This window comes from Peromyscus leucopus, chromosome X (genome assembly GCF_004664715.2).
Source record: "Peromyscus leucopus breed LL Stock chromosome X, UCI_PerLeu_2.1, whole genome shotgun sequence".
In the NCBI taxonomy this organism is placed as follows: Eukaryota; Metazoa; Chordata; class Mammalia; order Rodentia; family Cricetidae; genus Peromyscus; species Peromyscus leucopus.
Window position 1 is genome coordinate 5,186,202 of NC_051083.1, and position 13,600 is coordinate 5,199,801.

General features: G+C 47.1%; 2 protein-coding genes across 3 annotated transcripts in view; one reads left to right on the forward strand and one right to left on the reverse strand.

Moving 5' to 3' along the window:
* Syn1 (synapsin I) overlaps positions 1–13,600 on the forward strand; it is a 48,954-nt gene that overhangs the window by 33,682 nt on the left and 1,672 nt on the right. Inside the window, 8 exon segments of the mRNA XM_028884905.2 lie at positions 9,268–9,330; positions 10,141–10,283; positions 10,364–10,438; positions 10,533–10,635; positions 11,967–12,113; positions 12,431–12,518; positions 12,618–13,138; positions 13,140–13,210. Coding sequence (XP_028740738.1) covers positions 9,268–9,330; positions 10,141–10,283; positions 10,364–10,438; positions 10,533–10,635; positions 11,967–12,113; positions 12,431–12,518; positions 12,618–13,138; positions 13,140–13,210 — 1,211 coding nt within the window.
* Timp1 (TIMP metallopeptidase inhibitor 1) lies at positions 340–5,836 on the reverse strand. Of its 2 annotated transcripts, none has more exons than XM_028884949.2 (6): positions 5,161–5,836; positions 4,134–4,265; positions 2,019–2,098; positions 1,660–1,786; positions 1,328–1,452; positions 340–606 (listed from the first exon to the last, which is right to left on the reverse strand). In XM_028884949.2, the coding sequence occupies exons 2-6, from the start codon at positions 4,252–4,254 to the stop codon at positions 445–447; spliced, it is 615 nt and encodes a 204-aa protein (XP_028740782.1). In that variant the 5' UTR covers positions 4,255–4,265; positions 5,161–5,836; the 3' UTR covers positions 340–444. The 2 variants fall into 2 exon arrangements, with proteins under 2 accessions (XP_028740782.1, XP_028740774.1); XM_028884941.2 differs by having other exon boundaries at positions 4,134–4,262; positions 5,161–5,814.

Genomic DNA, 13,600 nt, shown 5'->3' on the forward strand with positions numbered 1-13,600 from the left:
GAAAGGCTCCAAAGATATACTGTCTCAAAACAAACAAACAAACAAAAACACCTTTTTTTTCTTTCTTTTTTTTTTTTTTTTTTGGAGACAGGGTTTCTCAGTGTAGTTCTGGTTGTCCTGGAATTCTATCTGTAGACCAGGCTGGCCTTTCCGTTTTTTACTAGAGATTGAATTGAACCTGGAGCTTTGTACATGCTAAGCAGTTGCTCTACCACTAAGCTACATTTCCAGCCTCCAAACTCAACATTTCAAATCTTTTCTTTTTCATTGGTCCCTGGATGCTTCCACCAGGTTATCAGTGTCTTGAGTTTGTTCCTAGACACTACACAGAAACAGTGCTGCTGTGTGATAGTTCTTTATTTCACCATTTAAGAGAAAGAAAGATGGAGGAAAGGTGAACAGTGTGCAGGCTTCAGCTTCCACTGGGGGTAGACTTTGAGTCATCTAGGCCCCCAGAGATTGCCAGGTACATAACCCTGGATTCTGGGGCAGGCAGGCAAAGTTACGGCTCTGGTAGTCCTTCTCAGAGCCCCTGAAGATCTGATCTGTCCACAAACATTGAGTGTCACTCTCCAGTTTGCAAGGGATGGTTGAACAGGGAAACACCTGGAAGAAGGGAGAAAGGTCCATCTCTGAGGGCTTCTTCTACCCCTGTTCCCTCCCCTATGTAGAGTGTTCCGCTCTCCCTCTGGTAACACAGAGCTGCTGGGAAGACTTGGCATTGCCCCACCTGTGTTTAGACCCAAGAACAGCTTCTCCCATTTGGGGAACAGAAGGCCAGTGTTCTGTAATGGTGGGTAGGGAACTATCACTTGAAGTCACTCAGGCAGGCCTCCTGAGGACCTGTCCCACAGGGCAGAGAATTGACAATAGTGGGGAACAGTTTGCATACAGGGAGATTAAACATAAGAATAGGCAGCAGGGCTCTCAGTGACTGGGGACAGAGGATATTTGGTGCCATCAGGGAAGAGTTTTGAAATAGCCAGGTCGACATGTCCCTTTGGATTTGGAGAATAGCACTTTGAATTCTTGCAGAACATGCCTGGGAAGCCAAACCCAATCCGAGGAGGTCAGAAACAGACGGCATTCCAGAATAGTCACAAAGGAAAAGTTAGAGAGACAGAGAAGGTTAGGGAACATGCAGTCCTAAGATAACAGAACAACCAGAATTGCCAAAAGATCGGTTCCAGTTTTGAAACAATGGCAAGAGGAATCAAAGACAGTGCTTGGGTTTGGGAAGCGGTTATAATCACAAAGAATAGCCAGAGGGTAAAAGAAACCATTCCAAGAATTATCTCCAGGAGGAGAACTGGATCCAGGAACTTACTGTGCAAACCCCACAGCCAGCACTATAGGTCTTCGAGAAGGCCTTTTGCTGAGCAGGTTTCAGGCTACGCCAGGGAACCAAGAAGCTGCAGGCACTGATGTGCAAATTCCCGTTCCTTAGGCGTCCTATACGGGTACGGAGAAACCAACAGGCTTTTGATTGGCTGGGTGCTGCCGGAGGGGTCACCTGATTACCATTAGGTTACAAACCGCCGCCCCACCCCCACCCCATTTCAACCAGGCCCTTTCCCTTTAGAACCTAGCTCCTCCCAGATGCCAGGAAGCATCTGGGGATGAAGAGGTGTGGCCCAAGGTGAAGGGGCGGGGCCTCACCCGTGATGAGAAACTCCTCGCTCAGGTTCTGGGATTTGTGGACGTATCCGCAGAGGCTCTCCAGGGCCGGGGTGTAGGCGAACCGGAAATTTGCAGCATTCCCCAAAGTATCGAATCCTTTGAGCATCTGCCCATGAGTGACAAAAAGTGTGTCTTTTACTGATATAATCCTCCCACTCCACTCTCTCAACCTGATGTCATATATCTAAATCACAAGATCACAGAAAACGACCACATCGACCAAACGCTTGGTTTTTTTTTTTGTTTGTTTGTTTTTTGTTTTTTGTTTTTTTTTTTTTTGACGGGGAGGAAGAGGTTAGGTATGGCTATGGAGGGAGGGAGCGGAGGAGGGGAAATACCTTAGTCGTCTTGATCTCATAACGCTGGTATAAAGTGGTCATGTTGATTTCTGGGGACCCCATGAATTTAGCCCTTATGACTAGGAAGAAAGGAAGGGGAAAATAAGGAGTCAGGTGGGCAGCACAAACCCATAACAACAAAGCATACATACAGCATAATTCTAATAGAAACAGCACACTTAGTGGCTTCCACATCTGTTGATTCATCTATACATTGTCTATTCTTCCAGGCACTGTTTTAAGCCCCTTTCATATCCATCTGTTGGCTTACTCAACAAATATTAATGCCTGATGTATGCCAGCCACTGTTCAGGGTGTTAGGAACACACAGGAATCTGTTTCCTTGTGGAGCTCACATTCAAGCCAGGAGGAGATGACTAAAATTAAGTAGCCAGGCATGGTGGCACAGACCTGTAACCTCAGCTCTGTCAGCTGATGAAGGAGGATCACTACAGTATGAGTTCAAGACCAGTCTAGACAATTTATTGAGACCATGTTTTAAAATAAGAATTCACAAAAAGAGTTGGGTTTGTACCTCAGTTATGTAGTGCTTGCCTAGCATATGAGAGGTCCTAGGTTCAATCCCCAGTACCGAGAAAAAGGTATATGCATTGTTAGAGGCTATTAAGTATGATGGAGAATTAGAGTAGGGAGGGGGTTGACAAATAGTCTTTGCTTGACCACAATTTACTCAGGCTCATTAACCTTCTTCCAAGCTTATAAGTGGAGTTTCTTTTAAAAAATCCTGTTGTAGATACCAGGCGGTGGTGGTGGTGGTGGTGGTGGTGGTGGTGGTGGTGGTGGTGGTGGTGGTGGTGGTGCACACCTTTAATCCCAGCACTCAGGAGGCAGAGGCAGGCGGATCTTTGTGAGTTTGAGGCCAGCCAAGGATGTTACACAGAGATACCCTGTTCTCAAAAAAAAAAAAAAAAAAGAAAAGAAAAGAAAAGAAAGAAAGAAAGAAAAAAAAGAGAAATCCAGTGTAGCAAAGTCTACTAAATCAGTTTAGTGAAAACACCCACCCTCATCTGATTCTCCTCAATATGTAATGGGGCTCCTCATCTTCCACTGGCCACCATGTGATTACACTAGCCAGTTTTCAGCAAGAGTGCTGAACTGGGTATGGTGGCACAGGCCTGTAATCTCAGCACTTGGAAGGATGAGTGAGGAGGATCAAGGGTTCAAGGCCAGACTGGGTTACATAGTGAGACGTGGTCTCAAAAATAGTGAGCTTGTGGGCTGGAGAGATATCTTAATGGTTAAGAGCACTTGCTGCTCTTCTAAAGGACCCGAGTTTGGTTCCCAGCATCCACATAAGGTGGCTTACAACCACTTGTAAGTTCAGCTCCAGGGGATCTGATGCCTTCTGGACTTCACAGGCACTCACACACCACACATGGTGTGTGTGCACATACACACATCTACATAAATAAAAATAAATAATTTTTTTAAATGGGCTTAGCCCAAATCCTCTTACTTCTTGCCTATATTTCTCAGTGATTTCCCATTCACCAACCCCTGAACTGTTCCTTGGCCATAGAGTTCCATATGCCCATGCTATGCTGACAGTTAATAAGCCCAATCTCCCTCTCTCTGACTGCAAAGTCTGATTGCATGGTCCTGAATAAAGTCTGCCTTTCTGTGCCCTAAGAAGTGCCATTAACAGTATTATTTAACAAGGGATCAGAAGTACTATGTGCCAGGGATTAAAATTTAAACAAAGTAGACAGGCATCTCAGTAAGATGACTTTTGTTTTTGGTGTTTTGAGACAGAGTTTCTTTGTGTAGCCTTGGCTGTTCTGGAACTAGCTCTGTATACAAGGCTAGCCTTGAACTCACAGAGATTCACCTGCCTCTACCTCCAGAGTGCTAGGTCAAAGGTGTGTGCCACCACTACCTGGGTAAGATGACTTTTGAGGTAGCCACCCATGTGGATAACTACAGAGAAGCACCTACCTGGGAGGGAGGAGCCAACACAAAGATGGGCTTAGGCCTAAGGATGTCAATATGGCCAAAGCAGATCTACGATAGGGTAAATACAACTATTCTAGAGATAACTGCCATCCATCATGAACCCTATTGGACTAAGAGGGACAGAAAGGGGACCAGACTCACCTAGGTCCGAGTTGCAGAAGGCTGTCTGTGGGTGGAGTGGGGCACAACTACAGGCCTTACTGGAGGCTATCAGTGATAGCAACAAAAGGATGCCAGAGAGCAGAGATGCAAAGGGGGCCATAGTGGTATCTGCTGGGAGAGACAAAGTGTTAGATGATCCCCAGCCCAACTGATCTGTTTACCCATTGGCCCTAGGGAGATTAGGGAACTCTTTAGGGTAGAGAAGCCTAGAAATCTTAAGGGGGTTGAGAAACCCAGAGAAGTTTAGGGGCTTAAACAGTTGGGAAATTTTCGAGTTTTATTAAGTTCCAGAGATTTAAGAGACAGTGAATTAGAAGATAATTAGATAGATAATTAGAAGAGTTGTGGCAGTTGATGAATCAGGAGCTGAGAAGTTTGAGAATTTAACAGAGTTGAAGAAGTCTGACATTTGTGGAGTGAGGAATTTGGAATTTAGGAAACTGGAGAAGTATAAGGGGAGGTTGGGAGCTGAGGACTATTAAGATATAATGGGCAGGGGAATTTAGGGATATTGAGGATTTTACAGGAGGTTTGGGGTTTTAGAAAGCTGGAGGGAATTTGGGGGTTAAGGGTCTGGGGGAATTGGAAGCTTAATGTAATGGGAGTGCTGAGGAATTTGAAGGCAGAAGAACATTTGAAGTTCCAGGATCTAGACATGGCAGAGTTTGAGGACAGGGGGAGTTAAAGGAGCTGTAGGGGTTTGGGGGACAATGAACAAATTCAGGGGAGTTGGCAAGTTAGGAAGTCTTTAAGGTATTAAAGGCTTGTGAGTTTGGAGCACTTGGGGATGAATACCAGGGGCATGAGGGAGTCTGGAGAGTACAGCTTGGGACACTCATTCCAGACATCCTCCCCTTATATCCCCCCCTTGGCCAAATAGGGATCCTGATACCTGCAAGTCAAGTTGAGCAGCTAGTCCAGCAGGGAACTGGATGGGCCTGGTGGCTGCACCAACAAAGGCTCCAGGCAAGCTCCAGTCCTGCCAGGACACCCAGCTCCCACTCACCTTTAGTGTCTCTCTAGAAGCCGGATCTCTGCGACGATGGCGGCAGGGACTGAGCGGTGAAGAATAAATGTCCATGCAAGGGGCGGAGTTGGCGCGGAAATCACAGCCTCCAGGCTTCCTGGATGCATTACTCATCCACCCACTTCAGGAATCGAAGCCTAGGGGCGGGCCGGAGGACTGGCCTAAAGATACTCCCTCCACTGCCAGCCAGCCCACTGCACCCCTTCCCCCAGCTCCACGTCACTCGAATTCCTCCCTGGCGGCCTTGAAGGGCAGAGGAAAGGCAGCCCAAGCCCCTAGAGCCCTGTGCCTCTCCACTTCCCCACAAACCCCAAACTTCCTATGGCTGAATTTAATGACTTCAATCCCACGCCTTACTCTATCTATGTAACAAGAAGGGCTTGTTACAAGGTAAGGGATGACAGAGGGGAGACAAACTAGAAAAACAGTTGAGAGACATGAGATGGGAGAAGAGGCACAAATACACAGTGGGGAAATTGATACACTGAGAGTATCTGTGACTTATTCAAGATGACAGTTAAGTGTGTCAGAACTGGGAGAGGAACTGAGGTAGCGTGCAGACAGAGCTTAGGTGGTAACCCTTCTCAAAAAGCTTGTTGTGGTTGCACACCCCAGTGAGCCTAGAACTTAGGATGTTTGAAGATAGTCTGTGCTACAAGAGACCCTGTCTTAAACAGAAACAAAATCAAACAGGCAAATAGCTGAAGTGAAGAACTTTGCTGGTTCACAGGACAAAACTGGAATTTAAACCTGGGCTTCTTGACCCTGAGATCTTAACTCAGACGGGGCACAATCTTGGCAAGCAGGGAATGGTGTGGTGAGCATGGGAGGGGGAGTGAGGGTGTGGATGATGGTGAAAGAAGCTAGTGAGTCAGTAGAAAACCCATCCCCACCCCATCCTGCTCAGCTCCTTCCCCACCAACCAGACCACATCCCTGGCTGGGGTGGGATGAGGCAACTGCTGCCTACCAGCTTCCTGATGATGCAAGGATATTCCCTGGGGTCTTGTGGAAGGGTTCTGTGGAATAGTTAACACCCTCAATTAATATAAGAAGGACAGACCAATAATAATGACAATGGCCGTAATCCCAGCAAGCAAGCAGATCCTGAGAGTTTGAGGGTAGCCTGGTTTACATAGTGAATTCCAGGGACAGCCTGGAACATACATAGTGAGACCTTGTCACACACACAAAAATGACGATAGTGATGAAAGCAGCTACGTATTGAGCACTTACTGTATACTATTGCTAAGATCTTCGTGTAAATTTACGTTAGCTAATTAAATTTTACTTAGATTAGTTCAATAACCACATCATACAAAAACCTACTGCAAGCACTCAACAGAGTACTTTTAAAAGTTTTTTTTACATTTATTCAGTGTGTGTGTGTGTGTGTGTGTGTGTGTGTGTGTGTGTGTGTAGCTGTACTCTTGCCATGGCATGCTTGTAGTGTTCAGAGGACAACTTGCAGGAGCCAGTCCTCTACTTCCTTGTGGTTCTGGGGCTCAAACTCAGATTGTCATGCATGGAGGCAGCAAACACCTTTATCTGCTGGACCATATTGCCAGCCCAGGATTTTTGTTCATTTGCTATTGTCCTCCTTGTTCCTTAATGTTAATGAAGAGGTGTTAAATCAATAATAACAATAATAGTAACCAACACTTTGAAGATTCAGGTTTACTGTATGTGTATACTAAGATTTTTTCTCTGAAATGATTGACTTATTCTTCCCAACAAGTCTGTGAGTTATAATTCATATTTTCACTATTTAATGAGAAAACAGAGACAGAAAGGGGTCAAACTGTCTGTTCAGGAATGATAATGAAGAAATTACTGTGGTGGGGAGGTAGGGACACAAAGAAAGGGGGAAAGGGAAGGAAACCACAATTTTCAACCATCTGATTGTGAAAGTGAGGAGTGAGAGTAGATGAGACAGGGGGCTGAGTAACTAGGTGACGGGACTGAGGAGAAGTAAAGACGGGGAAGTCCAGTTTCTCCTCCTTTATGACCCTGCTTCTGACGCCAGCTTTTTAACTAAGAAACCTCAGTCAGCACAGTTTTGCCAACTGTTTACATGTGAGGATTCAGATTGTTGTGCAGGTTTGAAATGGAGTTGGGTGGGCATCACAGAGGGGTGTTTGACCTGTAACTATCTGGGAAACTGGATAGGTGTGAGGTTCCCATAGGGATCCATTGGCATGTGCAAATACCTGATGATTCCCAGAAAGTATTAAGTGCTTGGTCTTGATTATACCCTTCATACATATCAGGAAACTGAGGACCAGAGAGACAGTATCTACCTGGGATCTCACATGGCCTTAGGAAGAAGAAAGGCCAAGATAGCAGGCTACAGCTCTCCAGGAAATCCCAAGCCCCCTGTATGCACATATGATGGACACACACTTACATGCGCACACAGCACTCTGCTCAAGCTCAGGAACAAAGGAAGCAAAGCTGGTTTATAAAAAGGATCCAGAAAGCTTAGCAGGTGGAAGTAGGTATGCTTGTGTGTGCACAGCTCTCTGGTGTGTCTATGCCTCTGTGAGTGGCATGTGTCCCTTAATGTGCTCCATGTCCCTTCCTGAGAGCCAGACATATAGCTGAGTGTGTTGCTTCTGAGAGTTGAAGGTTGCAGATATAACTATGCCTGCCTCATGCTTCTCTGTGTAATGAGTAAATGCCTGAGTGGAAGGTCTCTCCCTTGTCACACACAACACATATCCTGGCATTGTTTCCTTGGCCCTGCTGCCTGGATGACACCCTTACCACCATCCCCCTTTACAAAACCATGCCATTCATGATGACACTCATTTGGGAAATGAGGAAGGAGGAGGTTGTAGAGGGAGGGAGAGACCTGAAGGTCAATCAGTCACTCTTAGACTATGGGGCTTCCTGTGCCTTTTGACTATGGGGCTTCCTGTGCCTTTTGGGAACTGCCACTGCCCAAGTAGCCCCTCTAAGAATGTGATCCCTACCCTCTCAGTAGGAGGTAGGGGCTCTATATTTACACATGGGATGTGATGGGGCTAAGGCCCTCCAACCTGGTCCCTTCTACCTAGCCCAGGGTACAGGGAGACTTACATCTTTGCCTAATATATACTTGCCTAAATTTGTATCCACACCCAGGAGTGGTGTCTGTGTGTCTGATTTTCTGTATGTTTGTGTTGTAGATATGGAAAAATAAGTTGTGCCTCTAGATATACTTTCCATGGATCCAGGAATGTGATAAGGTCTGAGTTACAGGGATTTGGTTATGGGAATGCCTAGAAGTGCATACACCTTCTGTATGTGCTATTGATCCTTCTGTTTATTGTGGACATGCAGGGGAGCACTGCAAATGTCCATTGATTGTATGCCTCTAGAGTTGTGCATACTTCTATACTGAATGAGTGGCTCTTTCTGTTATGTGTCCTTCTGTTATGTAGGTGTGAGCAAGGGGAGGGAGCTCATGTGTATGCTCCAAGGTGCTGATTGTGGGTCTTAAGAGTGTGGAGTACATGCTGCTGAGGCTGGTGGCTGCCCCATACTAAGAGCACACGGCAGGCAGAATGACCTCATGAGCTGACTGACTGGATCTCTGCAAAGTCCCAGAACTTGATGTGATTTAAGCCTGTGGTTGTCTTTCTCAATAGATGTGGACTTCTCAATAGATATGGACACATCTGGCTTTGGCTGGGTAATCTGAGTTCTGAAGGTGTGTGTGTGTGCAAGGCTTGGCTGAAGACATTGTTGTATGCTACCTACCACATCTTCATACACATAATCACTTAAATATCTATTCATTATAAAAACAAACTTTCTCTTTTCTGGAAAATTCCCTCACCCTCATCTAAGGCATATCTGGGAAAGCAGATATGGAAAGCCTAAGGCTTAGAAAGTGGAATAAGTGACTGGCAGGCAGGGCTCTGCATTCAATTCTGGGCTCAGAGTTGCTGTGAAACTATTTACTGCAGTTCCGCTTGTCTTTGACCAACCTTTTTCTGGGGGAAAAATGGCAAGCAATGTGGCTCACAATCTATGGGTCACTAACTCTTGGAGGTTAGTACTACTGCTCTGACCATGCCTCTTCTGCCTTCATCTTCACCAGCTCACTAGCACAACATACCCTGTGGTTGTGAAGATGGGCCATGCACACTCTGGGATGGGCAAGGTGAGTCCCAGCAGGGCACACATGCATGCTTATATAGTGCATGCTCTGGCATTGTGTGTAGTTAAATATGCATCTGTGTACTCAATGCACAACAATAATTCTGTTTGGTGATGCTTTCTGGGATGTCTTCATCTAATTGGATTTTGTATTTTTGTATTCATCTGATTTTTTTCATCCCATATTTCTCTCATGCAATCATCCAATTTTTGTATGTCCCATTACTGTGCTAGTATACCAAGAGTATGGCTGTGTATATATAAGCATGGCTCTGTGAAGAACACACATCATCTTTTATGTTCCAAGCTCTTGGGGTCCAGTATGCTTTCCATCCAACTGATTTTGTCTGTGTGTGTGTAGCAAGCAGATTTGTAATTTGTAGATTTGAGTGTCTCTCAGCTTCTGTGTTTGTATATTATGTGTACAACTGAGTTTTTGTGTCTGTGTATGGCCTATGTACCTATGTACAGTTCTTTTTACAGCTTTATTGAGATTTAATTCCACACTTCATTCAACTTCCCTGTTTAAAGTGGATAATTTGGATTGAGGATGTAGCACAGTGGTAGAGTGCTTGCTTAGCATGTGTAAGACCCTGTGTTTGGTCCCCAGCACTGCAAAAAGAAGTGGGTTTTGTTTTAAGCATATTCAGAGTTGTACACAAGCAAGTTTATGTTTGTGTGCACATGTATGAAACAGGATACCCATAATTATGCATGCTTGAGTACTTTGGCATATCCACTTTATATTTGTCTACAAATCCTTCCAGATACATCCACTCCTCATACTGCCTTAACCTCACACCTATGCCCACAGGTCAAGGTAGACAACCAACATGACTTCCAGGACATTGCAAGTGTTGTGGCACTGACTAAGACTTATGCCACTGCTGAGCCCTTCATTGATGCCAAATATGATGTGCGTGTCCAGAAGATTGGGCAGAACTACAAAGCCTACATGTGAGTGAAGAGGGGCCTTCAGAGGGACCCTGCCCCGTGCATCTCAGGCCCCACTAAGTTTCTTCCCCTTTCCCCACTAGGAGGACATCAGTGTCAGGGAACTGGAAGACCAACACAGGCTCAGCCATGCTTGAGCAGATTGCCATGTCTGACAGGTGAGAGATGTAATTGAGGAGTGGGAGGAGGGAGGGTGTAATAGAATCATCTGAGCCTGGCAATGACAAGCTGCCCTGCTCCTTGTCTTTGCAGGTACAAGTTGTGGGTAGACACATGCTCAGAGATATTTGGGGGACTTGACATCTGCGCAGTGGAAGCGCTGCATGGCAAGGATGGAAGGGACCACATTATTGAGGTGGGAACACCCAGGGATTGGTGGGGCACAGAGGGAAGAAGGGTGCATGGAAACAACAATCTAAACCATAAAACATTTTGCAACTCAAAGTCCTCAGTGAATGATGGTGTAAACTGTAACATACTGTGTAAACTGGGTGGGACATCCCTAGCAAATGGCAATGTTAAAAACTTGAACATCCTTGGTGAATGGTAATACTTGTTAAGATAGAAGGTGCTCTGTGAATAGAGATATCTTGATAAATGGCAAAGTACTTAGTTAACTTTTAAAGTGTACTAGGAACCACAGGGAAGCACTTTGTTAAAGAAAAAGTGTCCAGTAAGCTATAAAGCTGGAACCAGCAAACACCTTTCTGTAAAGGATCAGCAGTATATATTTATGCTTTGTGGGCTATGAAGTTGTTACTCTGACTCACTTCTGCAAAAGCAGCCACAAGCAAGACGGAAAATTAGTGCAGTTGTGCTTATGGATACAACTTATGTATTTATGTCCAAAACTTTGAAATACATTGAATTTAAATTTCCTATCTTTTGCACATGTGAAAAAAAATTCCCAATCCATTGAAAAGCATGAGGCTGGGTACAGTGAGAAACTATAATCCCAGCACTTGGAAGGCTGAGGCAGGAGATGAAGAGTTTGAGAGTAGCCTGGACTACACAGTAAGAGTCTCAAAAAGAAAAAAATATAAAAGGATCTGGCTTGTGGTACATGCCTGTAATCCTAGCAACTTGGGAGGGTGAGGCAGGATCCTGTCTGTGATTTTGGAGCTAGACTTGTGGATTTTAGGTTTGCCCATGTACTTGTGGTTCTGCCTTCTTTAAAAAAAAGAAGAAGGGGTTGGAGAGATGGCTCAGCGGTTAAGAGCACTGGCTGCTCTTCCAGAGGTCCTGAGTTCAATTCCCAGCAACCACATGGTGGCTCACAACCATCCATAATGAGATCTGGCGCCCTCTTCTGACCTGCAAGTGTATATGTAGGCAGAACACTGTATACATAATAAAGAAATAAATCTTTAAAAAAATAAACAATAAAAAAGAAGAAAAAGATATGGAACCTACCTTAGCTCATGAGTGATACAAAAACATGTACCAGGCCAGATTTGCCCCATGGACCCTGACTTGCAGAGCCAGCTCTAACATCCCACCCCAAAAGCTGTCCAGAGCCCTGGAACAGACAGGCTTTCCTTACAGTGAACAATCAGTGCCCTTTAGAAACCAGACAGAGCTCTCTTTCCAGTCATCATGCTTTTTGCCAAGTGAAAGTGTGTTGACACTATGGCCTCACATGCACTTCCTGACTCTCCCTGCACTGGATCCTTTTTCCTCCCACAGGTGGTGGGCTCCTCCATGCCGCTCATTGGTGATCACCAGGATGAAGACAAGCAGCTCATCGTGGAACTCGTGGTCAACAAGATGGCTCAGGCTCTGCCTCGGCAGCGGCAGCGGGATGCCTCCCCTGGCAGGGGCTCCCACAGCCAGGTCAGGTCCTTGGCATTGAGCTAGTGGGAAGGAGGCCAGCCCTTGATCAAGCTGGTGCCATCAAGGAGAGTATCGGTAGAAGAGTAGTGTCACCTTTATGCACATGTGGCCTCGAAAAATTGCTACTACCTTGCTGTCCTTAAGAGTCTTCTGACCATGTATGGGGTGAGGAGCCTCACAGCCCCACCGCATCCCCTCAGCTGGCCACAAATGGAGCAACACCCAGCACACAGGGAATCTATGTCATTTTGATTGGCTATTGCTCCCACTGGCTGGTAACTATTTTTAATCTCTCCTGTTCCACTCCTCGGCCACAGACTCCATCCCCAGGAGCCCTGCCCTTGGGCCGCCAGACCTCCCAGCAGCCTGCAGGACCTCCTGCTCAGCAACGACCCCCACCCCAGGGTAAGTGAGGGAAAGCCTCCTGGGTTCCTACCATCCCAAGCATTCTTACCTCTCTAGCTCACTCACTCTCACTTTGCTGTTCTCTTTTTCTGTTCCTAGGAGGCCCTCCACAGCCAGGCCCAGGACCTCAGCGTCAGGGACCTCCACTGCAGCAGCGCCCACCCCCACAGGGCCAGCAGCATCTTTCTGGCCTTGGACCCCCAGCTGGCAGCCCTCTGCCCCAGCGCCTACCAAGTCCCACAGCCGCACCTCAGCCATCCGCCTCTCAGGCCACACCAATGACCCAGGGTCAAGGCCGCCAGTCCCGGCCAGTGGCAGGAGGCCCTGGAGCACCTCCAGCCACCCGCCCACCAGCCTCCCCATCTCCACAGCGTCAGGCGGGGGCCCCACAGGCTACCCGTCAGGCATCTATCTCTGGTCCAGCACCACCAAAGGGCTCAGGAGCCCCACCTGGAGGGCAGCAGCGCCAGGGTCCTCCGCAGAAACCCCCAGGCCCCACTGGTCCCACTCGTCAGGCCAGCCAGGCAGGTCCTGGACCTCGCACCGGGCCACCCACCACGCAGCAGCCCCGGCCCAGCGGCCCAGGTCCTGCTGGACGTCCCACCAAACCACAGCTGGCCCCAGAAACCCAGCCAGGATGTGCCGCCACCCATCACCGCCGCTGCCGGGGGACCCCCGCACCCTCAGCTCAAGTAAGGGGACCTCTATAGCAGCCTTGGCTGCTCACAGAGGGCACTGGCCCCAGTAAGTCATCCCCAGATCCCAAGGAAAACCAGGTCTCATCTGCCTGAGAACTCTTGCCAGACTGGGCCACCCCCCCACCCCACCCCCATCCCCGCACACACACACATATTTGTCTCAATCCCAGCAGTTGAGGGAAGAATCCCAACATCACTTCCAGTTCAGGTTCCTCCCCACAGGCCCTGGGAAAGTCCCCATTCCAGGCCTTTGGCCCATCCCAGTAGCCTGACTGACCCACTTCCAGTACCTCCTGGCTCAGCTGATCTCCCAGTATCACCCTCCTCCCAACTATCCCTGAATTCCCTCAGGCTGATTTGTAGCCTTCCATCATTTCATTCTTT

Coding starts and splice junctions, on each gene's coding strand:
- Timp1 (XM_028884949.2), bottom strand. CDS start 4,254: ATGGCCCCCTTTGCATCTCTGCTCTCTGGCATCCTTTTGTTGCTATCA. Junction 2,099..4,133: donor CTTCTGCAACTCGGACCTAG/GTGAGTCTGGTC, acceptor CTTTCTTCCTAG/TCATAAGGGCTAAATTCATG. Junction 1,787..2,018: donor ATGAGATCAAGACGACTAAG/GTATTTCCCCTC, acceptor ACTCATGGGCAG/ATGCTCAAAGGATTCGATAC.